The 11,422-nt window shown below is 37.8% G+C and overlaps 1 protein-coding gene across 1 annotated transcript in view; it reads left to right on the top strand.

The window, feature by feature from the left end:
* The first annotated feature begins 5,205 nt into the window (after positions 1–5,205).
* LOC119416252 (guanine nucleotide-binding protein G(i) subunit alpha-1) overlaps positions 5,206–11,422 on the top strand; it is a 13,250-nt gene continuing 7,033 nt past the window's right edge. The window contains exons 1-3 of the mRNA XM_037683461.1: positions 5,206–5,681; positions 9,710–9,752; positions 11,071–11,212. Coding sequence (XP_037539389.1) covers positions 5,564–5,681; positions 9,710–9,752; positions 11,071–11,212 — 303 coding nt within the window. The 5' untranslated portion in view covers positions 5,206–5,563. The remainder of the gene's footprint in view (positions 5,682–9,709; positions 9,753–11,070; positions 11,213–11,422) is intronic.

Here is an 11,422-nt window from a genome sequence, read left to right as displayed (position 1 = left end):
CACACACACACACACACACACACACACACACACACACACACACACACAGTGTTGCTAGGCTTATCAGAGTGCTGACAAGCTCAGGCTCCATCTCCTAAAAGAGTCAAAACATTTCCCGTTGCCAGGAGGTTGCGCAGACATCTTGTTGCCATGGCAACAACAATACACATCCCTCCCCAATCAGGAGTAGAAAAACATTAAAAAAGCTATATTTCCCTCCTTTGAGCTCCTGATGTGTGTTTCACTGTTGATTATTAAAAAGGATTTTGTGCCGTGTGTATGCTCGTCCTGCATATGCAAACAGAAATTTTTCCATGTCCACTTAGAGTGGAAAAATGATGGCACTGGTTTGCATGATGTAGGGGACCATCTGCAAAGAAAATCATATGTAAAGCGAGGAGATGACCTCTGACCACATCTGAATCCTTTCTCATCCTGTGCACACATAAAACAATAGAGCGCATGATGGTCCACTGCAGGTCAAACAAATGGATTCTGGTGCTGAAGAGGAAGAGGAGGAGGAAGAGAGATGGATTTTCCCCTCTTATCAAAACCAGAAGCAGAATCATGGAGTCGTTCAAACAAGTGGACCATTAAATAAACATTCAGATCATAAAAAAAAACAAGTTTTCTGCCCTGTTTGTTTTAGCTGGGCAGATCTCAGGCTCCAGAGCTCATTTGAATTCATGGATGTGGTCACCGGGAGAGCTCACCCACAGGGTGTAACCCTCATTTGGGAGCCAGGGCTGAACCTTCCACCACCAGCAGGTCTTTAACCATCAGAGGAGCCACTCTTTCCATCCAATGTTGTTTAGACTCTTTCTAAGTAATTAATCATAAAACACAAGCCCAAACTTAGGGTTCTTTCACTGACGTTGCTTTTTACAGTTCACAGTGTTTTCACACTTAATAAAAACGTCTCATAAATCATGTTTTTAAAGTTTTTGTTCCACCTTTTTACATTTCGGCCCCACATAAATTACCTTAACCTCAAAGTTAGCATTACATTCATTCAATGCATGTCACCCTTCATTATCTGAGATCTACACGAAGTTGTAGCCATTTTGACCAACCTTTCCATGCACAATGTCACGTTGACGTTGCCAGATGTGCTGCTCAGAGTATGTGTCGTGAATGACTCTCAGCTACTACCACATCAAATCTTAGCTCAATATTTGTTAAATTGACTGAGTTACTGCTATTTAGTGTTGACTAATATTGATGAGCTGTGGCAGCCATTTTCAGCTGGGTTGACTCCAAAGTTAATGAGTTTTAATGAGTTGTAGATGAACCTCTAATGGTTACTTTCTGCACGTTTCTGTAAAATTCGTCCAGTAGTTTATGAGATATTTTGCTAACAGATACACACAGACACATGTAAAAACATAATAGCTGCCAATAGGCAGACAATTATGATTTACTTATAAAAAATAAAAACTGCTAATAAAAGATGTTTTTGCTTATTTACAAATAATTGTTTCTAATTATTTTTCCACCTAAAAGCTTTGACAAGTGTTTTCCTCATACAATTAGATTCTTGAGCTTCACGGTAGATGCTTGTGAAGCAAATTATCTCTGCCAGCAGGACAGAAGTGTTTTATAATGATCTACGTGACACATTTTTATAATAATAATAATAATAATAATAATACTTTATTTATAAAGCCCTTTAAAACAACCACAGCTGCCACAGAGTGCTGTACATATAAAATCAAGAACATTTAAACACATAAAAACAGTTGTCAAAACATTAAGATCAATAAAAATAATAAAAACAGTGCAGAGCAAAATTCAGTGTGTGCTAAAAACCAGGGAGTAAAAATGTGTTTTTAAAAGAGTTTTAAAACTGGACAGTGAAGGGGCTCGTCTGATGGGAAGTGGGAGATCGTTCCACAGTCTTGGAGCAGCAACAGAAAAAGCTCTGTCCCCTCTGAGCCTCCGCTTAGACCTCGGCACCTCCAGGAGCAGCTGATCAGCTGATCTGAGGCACCGAGCAGGAGAGTATAGGTGAAGCAGCTCAGAGAGGTAGGATGGAGCAAGACCATTTAAACATATGATGCTGCATAGAGTCACAAAACAAACAAATGATATCTAATTGCAGCAGATTTGCTTAAGTTGTCACAGTGTAGACTGGAAAACCAATTTGTTTACAACACCCCCGAAAGCTGCTGCTGTCATTCTGTGTTGTGAAACTTATACAAAGTAAAAGGAACTTAATTTCTCAGTGTAAAATAGAAAAGAGCTCAGATAATTTCTTGTCAGTGTTTTGTGATCTCGTTGAAAGATCCAAATGGAAACTGGAGGAATCGACGCATGAGAGAAAGTTGCAACAAATACTCTACGTAGGCAGCACTTCGTCTTAAAAACGACAAAACTCAGCAGTGAATGCATGAGCTTAAAGCTACCGAACAAAAATCAAGAATGGCAAAACCACAGAGTTTATTCATAAAATACATTAAAGAAGTATTAGTACACATGTAATAAATTAACGAGGTTTTGAACCAACACTTGCTTCCCTGTTCACAAATATTTTTTTCAGGAAAACACTGGATTATTTAACGAGACACGACCAAACCGTATTCATGAATTACCACATTCAATTATGTCTGGCCTGCAGTCCCAACAGTCACAAATAAATAAATAAATAAAATAAGCATTTTTATCACCTGACGTAGAAAGCATGCTGTTTATTTGTCATATGCAAGTTAACGCAAGGTCAGCAATGCAATGAAATGTTCAGGATGAGAAGAACAGATTCGACTCGCTAAAAAACAAACAAACAAAAAAAGAAATACTAAAGCATGCAATAAGAGTACAAAATAAAGTACCTAAAAGTGAAAAAGAAATATAATATTCAAGGTCCACAAGAAATATAGTAAACAACAACATGGTAGGGTATAACGGTGCAAGTAGGATTAATTTGTATAAGTATTTAGTAATATAAGCTTAAATACACATGATATATATATATATATATATATATATATATATATATATATATTGCACATAACATAAACTACACAGGTTGTGTGACAGGTTATTGCACAGGTAGTGAGTAACACTGAGATGAACTATGATGGTAAGGTAGACATACATACATGATGCAGCCACATAGTGCAGCAGCAATAAACATATTAGTTGTCACAGATGTGGCTTGGTGCAATGTTGTTGTCAATAGTTCATTATTATTGACAAGAGTTCAGTAATCTGAAAGCTTATCGATAAAAACTGTCTTTGAGTCTTTTCATGTGCGATGGGAGCCTCCTGGATCGTTTGCCTGAGGGTAGTAGATGGAAGAGTCCTTGTGCTGGGTGGGTGTGGTCCTTAATGAAGTATGAAGAGTTGGCAACACATCTCATGAAGCACAGAATTGATTTAAATGAAACTTTCAGAAAGAAATCGTTGGATCTACAGCTATTTAACTTTCCAAGCCAAACCAGTTTAACATGGCCGCCACAGCTGATCAATCACAAACATGGCTATATGCATCGTTTACAAGGTTTGATCAAAAACAGCGTGAACTCTGTTCTCAGCGTGAAAGGTAATCTCAGTGTGACACTTGGGGAGATATGCATTCCTTCAAGGACTGCTGGGAGTTTGTTTGTTGCTCCTGCTGAGTCATGATGTGAGAGCTCATCGTCTGAAACAACAGAGCTTGTTCTGTGAGCAGAAACCTGCAGCAGAGTCATTTACTGCAGGACATCAAATCTGAGATCTGGACATGATCTCTGGGTGGGTCACACAATTATGTTGTTTATGTCCCTTTTTAATGAGGAAATAATAACAAATGTGTTAAGGTTTAACACAATGATGAGTCTTGTGATAAGTCAACTTTCACTCAGTTTTTTAATTAATGTTTTATGATTTTGATAATTGGATTATTTCAGTTAGCTCTCTAATTCTCCCTCATTCATGCGTTTTGCACAATATGCATAAAAAGCTTTAACTATACCTTCTTTCTGCTTGAATAATCAGCTTTCTGTGGTCCTCACATAATTTTTCACAGAAAATTTTGGACAGACAAAACTTCAGATGAAATTCAATCCTGTCTGATTCTTTGATCTTTGCCACAAAAAAAAAAAAAAAAAAAAATATATATATATATATATATTTATATATATATAAATAACTGGAAGAGAGGAAAATAATACATATAATGATCTTCATCTACACGTTTGGCATGAAAGGTGGTGAGTGATATCCATTGCTTCAAGAAATGCATTTAAATGTAAGAGTACTAATATCTGTACGAGGTAAAAGCCTGAACCTGTGTTTCTGAGAACGTATCATTTTTAATAATTGCTGCCTTCTTCTCAACCCATCTGCTAAATAGTTGTTTTTAAATTTAATGTCAAGGAGTGAGGGCAAAGCTCTAAATGTGAGCTACAGTAAAATAAAAAACATCATCAGTAAACACTTCTTTTTCTTTCGGCTCTTTTCTCTTCAGGGGTCAACACAGCGAGTGATCCTCCTCTGTCCTCACTCCATCTACCTCCATGTCCTCAACTGCATCCATATATCTCCTCTTTGTCTTTTTCCTGGCAACCTTTCGACCAATATACCCACTGTCCCTCCTCTGGACATGTCCAAACCATCTCAGTCTGACCTCTCTAACTTTATCTCCCAGTTGTTCAACCTGTGCTGTACCTCTGATGATCTCATTCCTAATCTAATCCATCCTTGTCCTTGGAGGGGAGTGTGTGTGTGTGTGTGTGTGTGTGTGTGGGGGGGGGGGGGGGGGGGGGGTGGCTGTGTCACCTCTGTTTTTGATTATTTCCCATGCTTATAGAGCAGATGATTTATGCAAAGGTTTGTACAACTGAAGTGGTGCCAAAATATTAGGACTCTAAACAAGCAAGATTTTAAAATGAACAGAACACCATTGAGGGAGGCCAGCACAGGCGTGATCAAAAATGTGTAAATAAATATCATTTTATGCCAAACTTTGCATATTTTAAACTATTAAGAGACTAACCTGTATAAATAAAGGTTGAATGAAAAAAAAAAAATAGGCAGAACAGATATTTATGAGGGCTTATCCAAATTGTATTTAATGATGGCACTTATAAAATAAAATAAAAGATTTGTAAAATAAAAACATGAATTGAAATCAATTACTGACACTTCCTACCTTGGCCTCATTTTAAAAAAAAATTTCAATCTTGCATTATTTTAAAAGCTTGTTGCTCTGCTGCGCATGCGCAGTAGGCAGGTATGCGAGAAGAACGGGAAACATTTTAGGAGTCCGTCACAACATTTTGTTCCTTAGTCGGTTCCCCGTGAAAAACACGAAACAGCTCGACTCGGTCAAAGGTTCTCGCGTAAACGAAACAGACAGCCGTCGTAAAAGTCGCGGTTTTTGATCCAACGGAGAGATATTCGCGTTTAAATCGGGAATCGAGAGCGAGGTTTGGGCGTGTTTGAAGAGCTGGAGAGAGACAGACTGCCTCCTCCTCACCCTCACTGGATGCTAGCGCCGTAGCCCCTTGCATGTCGTTGCAGTCTTAGTTTTCAAGTTCTGTCACTGTCCGCGGTTATTTGTATTTATTCGGAGATCAAGAAGATGGGATGTACTCTGAGCACGGACGACAAGGCGGCGCAGGAGCGGAGCAAGATGATCGACAGAAACCTGCGGGACGACGGAGAAAAGGCTGCTCGGGAGGTCAAGCTGCTCCTGCTGGGTAAGAGAAAGATGGATGGACAGACAAACTGGGTGTCCGTCCGTGTAGTTTCTGGAAAAATAGATTTTTTTAAGGCCGTTAACAAGCTGGGACCTATATAATTTATACGTGTAAATTAAAGTTTTATCTGCCCGCTGATGAAGCAAACGTGGGTTTTATTGACTGGCACGTTCGGTGTTAACAGGTGTTGTATCGAAAAAAGCACCCCAGTAACAATAAGCATATAACCTCGAATTAATGATCGAGAAGAGTGTTTTCATCTTAACAGTTCTGCAAAGTACTAGTCGGTTTGTAACTTTTGATTCTCAGTTTACTAGTAAACAAAGTGCGTTACAACGTTCCTCAAAGGACGTCAGGGGGCGCGTTTAACTGCAGGGGTGCATTTTTCGGCACAACACCGCGGCTGATACAGTTAGCCTTAAAGTTTGAGCTACTTTCATTTCCACCTTGTTCTAACTGAACCAATTAACCACAGCACAATACATTAGCCAGTGTTAGTCATGAGCACGCTGAATAATCTCGCACAGGTCGCTTTTTATCCTCAAGTAAGTCTCTAAGCTAATTTGTTTAAGGCTACTTTAGCGCCTCGGTGTTAGCATGGATTAGTTAGCTGCTAGCTAACAATAAATGCCCACGCCGTTATTTTCTGCGGCTCTGTGTTTGTGCTGTGGTTGATCATATCGTAATAGATGCAGTTATACTGTGGGACTGTCTTTCGATTTCAAAAAGTTGAATCTGCGTACAAATCTGCACGACACAAGCAAACATTCATTCTGCTTGATAAACCGTAAAAATGTTGACGTCTGAAGGAAGGCCAGTACTTGTTTGGCCGAGATTAAATGATTGCCAACATGCTGCTCAACAAGTTTGAATACCTTCTAAACAAAGGTTTGAAAATTCTGCTCAAGTAAAAGTACTCGAGTACAAATGACCAGGCTAATCAACTAAAATAAAAGGTAACAGTATTTAAAATGGACTCAGAGAGTAAAAGTTATGTACAATACAGCACATAAATGACAACAGGGTGCATGTCTACTTTTCCTTATGCAAAGGTTTTGTGTTCTCTGCAGTCCGGTTTGCTTGTCTCCTTTCTTGGGATTGCTGAGGAAGTTTTTATCTTCTGACCATCAGTCTCTGCTGTAGAAGCACACATTCATTATTGTCTTTGTTTTTTCTTGTTTACCCATCAACTGATGTGATTTTAAAACTTTGCAATACTTGCAACAAATTGTACCCAAGTAAAATGAATGTACCGGTACTTAAAACACAAGTGCACAAAATACTACTTGAAAACACTAATGAAAGCATGTCCTGATGCATGCTCAATAATCCAGGTAGATAAATCTTAATACTATCTAATGGACAGATTCTTCTTTGTTGAAACCTTTTGTCTTTTATCCAAAAGACTGAAGTCTTTTTGGATAAAAGACAAAAGGTTTCAACAAAGAAGAATCCATCCAGATGACCTGATTGAACCTTCTTAAGAGTAATGAAAACAGTTTCTCAGTTTTCGCTTCTGCCTTTGTCTTTCTTGTTTGTGCACAACATCCTACATGTTAATAATCCAACAATTAATGTTGAACAGTAAACAGTTTTTGAAGAATGAATCATACCTCATTTTATTTTTGATTTGTCAAACTAATTTTGCCTTAGGTGGAAAAACATTATAATCTTTTATTAGATTATCTGTTATTAGTATTGCACCACTTTCTTTCATGGTTTCAAAGATAGCTGCCCCACCTTCCCCAGTAGCTCCTGTCCACGGTTGGTTGTGTCAGTGTAGATGGATGGGGTAGAAGTTGCATAGCAACCTTAGCAATCTGGCTGACAGCAATGTGCATCTGTGGCAACTCTCCCCTCAACAAAGATGGATGACTGGATGGCTGCCTTTAGGATTTGAGCTGTTCTTTTGAAGCAGCAGTTTTGGTTTTAATACTCGGGTTATTTATTGTAGTTATTTTCAATGCTTGTACTGCTAAGTGATGCCCCCCCCCCCCCCCAAATCAGATACTGATTGTTCAGCTGCAGTTTGTGTGTGCCACATTTCAGATGATGATTGGAATTTTAACAGTGGTAGTTGTGTTGTTTTTTTCTGTTACAGCTCTCACAATTTTCTGCATCAGATATGAGTTTGGACTGTGGCTGCGTTATCTGATGGTGATTCCACACACAGATTTAACTTCTGTCTTTATTTGTGATGTTGGATGTTGGACACACGTTCCTCACAGCAGTTTGCTTCTCTGGAGGTGTGCAGTAATCACCTAATGACATGCTCTTACAACGACTGAACGGGACGATTGCCTGAAATGTTGACTGTTGGTGTGTCAAACAAATGCTGCTGGTCAAGACTCGATTTCATTTTGGTTTTGGCGCCTTTTTGAACGATGAAACGGATGCAGAGACCGTGCTTATGTTTTACTGCAGAGATATCTTAATTTATTGTTGTAGCCTTGTTGAACAAAGAAACTCACTGACATATAGAAAACATTCAACTTTTCTGAATTTTTGCAATAATCGGCTTCTGAAGTGCCCTTCAAATTTAGCGGCTCAATGAGCCACAAAATTTGGGACCGCAACTTAATGGATTTTGCTTTGGTTATAATGGTACGTCTGTTGCATGTGGTTGTTGATCATATGGGACAACAAATTGCTAAACACTGCAGCTCACCTGGGAGCTGAGAGGCCCTGCAGAGGCAGTATAATTAAAATGTTGTATGCTCAGCTTAAAACACTTGTGAATCTCAGAGGGCGATGCAGAGCTAAGACATGGCGTACAAAACACTAATAACAAACACAGATCTTAGAGTCTCACAGTTGTATGGTTCTTTCCGTATTGATGCATTTTAACCACAAAGCTGAAATGATGGCCTGATTATTATGTTTTGATTTCATGCAAATGAAACGTCCGTACCGAGACATCTGACTCCCTTCAGCCTGATAAAGCAAGAGATTGTGTTCCAGGGAAATGTAAGCTGTGTGTAATCTTATTGACAGGAGGATCGAGTTGATTAATCCAGCTACTCTGAGACTCCTCCAAACTGGACCTTGGACACCTCTTCACAGATCTCTATAATACTGTTCCTTTTGATATGTTTGGAGAACAAACCCCTCAAGAGTAAATTTGTCAGGAATGGATCATTTGTTCACATGAGAAACTTAAGTTCCTGTTCTCAGCTGTTGACTCCTGTTTTTGACCTGTAGAGCTGCACACTTCATTAAAATCATGTTGTTTCTTAGAAGTGTAACATTTTTCATTTTAATATTTTATATTCTAAATGAAGCATCCACAAACTGGTGTTCTACTGGAATGAAGGTGGGGATTTCACAACAAATTGACTTTTTCCAGACATTTATGTGTAGAAAATTAAGAAGCACGTAAACAAATTCAAGGAACTGAAACTGGCAAAAACCAGAATAATGTTCAGTCAGTGTGAAGACAAAGGATTGTAGTCTGAGCAAACACGTTATTTATTGACAGAATTTATCTGTTTGATACAACTGGACTCTGAAGTATTTATTTGGTAGGAGGATATTCAGTTTTATATTTTGGAATGGGGGGTTATTTTAAAAAGTATAAATGTACACATATTTGTTTGGGGCACTGTATTACACAAATATTCCTTGCAGTAAATGTCTCTTTATTCAACGAGCATGTGTTGGTATCTAAAATGTTTTCGCGTGGTTTAAATTGAATTTCTTTTCTTCCCCACAGAGATTATGTAGATTTTTTTGTTTGTTTTGTGGCAGAGGATTGTAGCAGCACTTTTGATTTGATTGTATTTGATTAGTTTTGATTTTTGAGCACTAAAGTTCTTGTAATTTGTTGCCTACATTCTCAGACGAGTTGCAAAGCTTAGTGTACTCACTGCTGATTATAAAACAAATATTAGGTGCACCAAAACATTGCATGCAATGTTCTCTAAAATCAATTATGTTTAACTGTTTTGCAGCGATTTTGTAATTTCTGTAGCTATTGCACTTTTTCCGTAAATTTTGATTTATTTTGTCTTATTTATTTTCTGTTTCAGGCGCTGGGGAATCTGGGAAAAGCACAATTGTTAAACAAATGAAGTAAGTAGTAAAATAACACATTTACCAGTACTTGAAGCACAAGCCAAACCCTTGCTCACTTAAAAAAAAAAAGTATAATCACGGAAAATATGTTTTTCAGCCTTCATAAAGATGGAACGAATTTGCAGCAAATCTCTGAAACAGCTCGGATGATTGTAAAAAAATGAAAAATAAAACGCAGTCACATGAAAATCCAGCTTTTGTTCCCTCAGCATTGTTCTTTACATAAAAGCCACCAATCATTTCATTGTGAAATAATCAACTATCAGTTTTCAAACATCTTCACCATCGTCTGCTATCTGACAGTTTTATGAAGCCTTGCATGCATTTATTTTCAGCTCAAAGTAACTTGCTTATTATTGACCAAGAAAACAAGCACAATGAAGTGAACAAGTTGATAATCTTAAAGATGGCTAAATATTTTGTTGTAAACTGTTTTCATGGCTCATCATTAAATATGCAATAATCTACATACTAGTCAACACCAAACGGTCAAATACTTCAGATGGAACCAGCTGGTACTCACGACAAAGCACCGAGGGACTTCCCTCAGCCACTACTGTGGCAGCCACAGGGCGCTCCAAAAGTTGTAGATGTACATTGATTTATTACTTTTGTTTCAGTAAAATCCATCCAATGGTTCATGAGATATTTTGCTAACAGACACAGACATTTACACAATTGTTTGTTTTTGTAGAGGTGGGTGTTAATTACTGTGCTGTGTTTAAGTGAATCAAATCGAAGCCATTTTGATGTTCTCTGCTCTGTAACATTAGAATAACACAAAGGAAATTTCTGCAGCTAATTTAATATTCATGCAAATACTTTTGTGGTTTAATAAAATGTTTATAAGGAAGTTTTATATATTGTTTGTTGTTCAAACTAGCTAAATGTTACTGGACAAAATATGAGTCTATTTCATGTGCAGGAACAAATCTTACTCTTTTTGATGAAAAACTTGATAGGTCAGAAAGCTATTTTTGTATTTTACTATTTTTTTATGTGATGTTTAAAAACTTGTTTATTTGCTAAGATATTTAAACAAAACGACAAACATTATTTTGTAATTTGCTCCTGCTGCCCCCAAGTGGCCAAGTATATTTTCATCTTTAAAAACTACGATCTTTACGTTCATAAAACCTCTTATGTGTTTGTATATATTTTGATCTTAATTATGCAGTTAGCTCCTTTTATTTGTCTGAGTTTAGTAAAGAAAAAAAAAAGAAGACAGTTTGAGCAAACCTTATTTTTAAATGCTCAAATTAATTTTGGTGTTCCAGTAGAAATCAACTCGTCATGTCCTCAACTTGTTTTCCAGGATCATCCATGAAGCAGGTTACTCAGAGGAGGAGTGTAAGCAGTACAAGGCCGTGGTGTTCAGCAACACTATCCAGTCCATCGTCGCCATCATCAGAGCCATGGGACGCCTCAAGGTCGACTTTGCTGATCAAGGCCGAGTGGTGAGAGTGGGGAAACAGCATATTGTGTGTAGTTCAGAGCTACAATTATTAACCACCAACTCTTCCTGTCCTGATCATTAGGTTTTATAACAAACTACAGTAGTTCCTCGTTTATCCAGATAGGATCCGTACCCTGAAGCCCTGCGATAAGGGAAAAACCGCCAAGTAGGAATAGTAGTATAAGTAGTAGTTTATTTTAGTATATATTTT

Source organism: Nematolebias whitei, chromosome 10 (genome assembly GCF_014905685.2).
Source record: "Nematolebias whitei isolate Nwh7 chromosome 10, NemWhi1, whole genome shotgun sequence".
Taxonomy (NCBI): Eukaryota; Metazoa; Chordata; class Actinopteri; order Cyprinodontiformes; family Rivulidae; genus Nematolebias; species Nematolebias whitei.
This window is presented reverse-complemented; position numbering and strand designations above follow the sequence as displayed.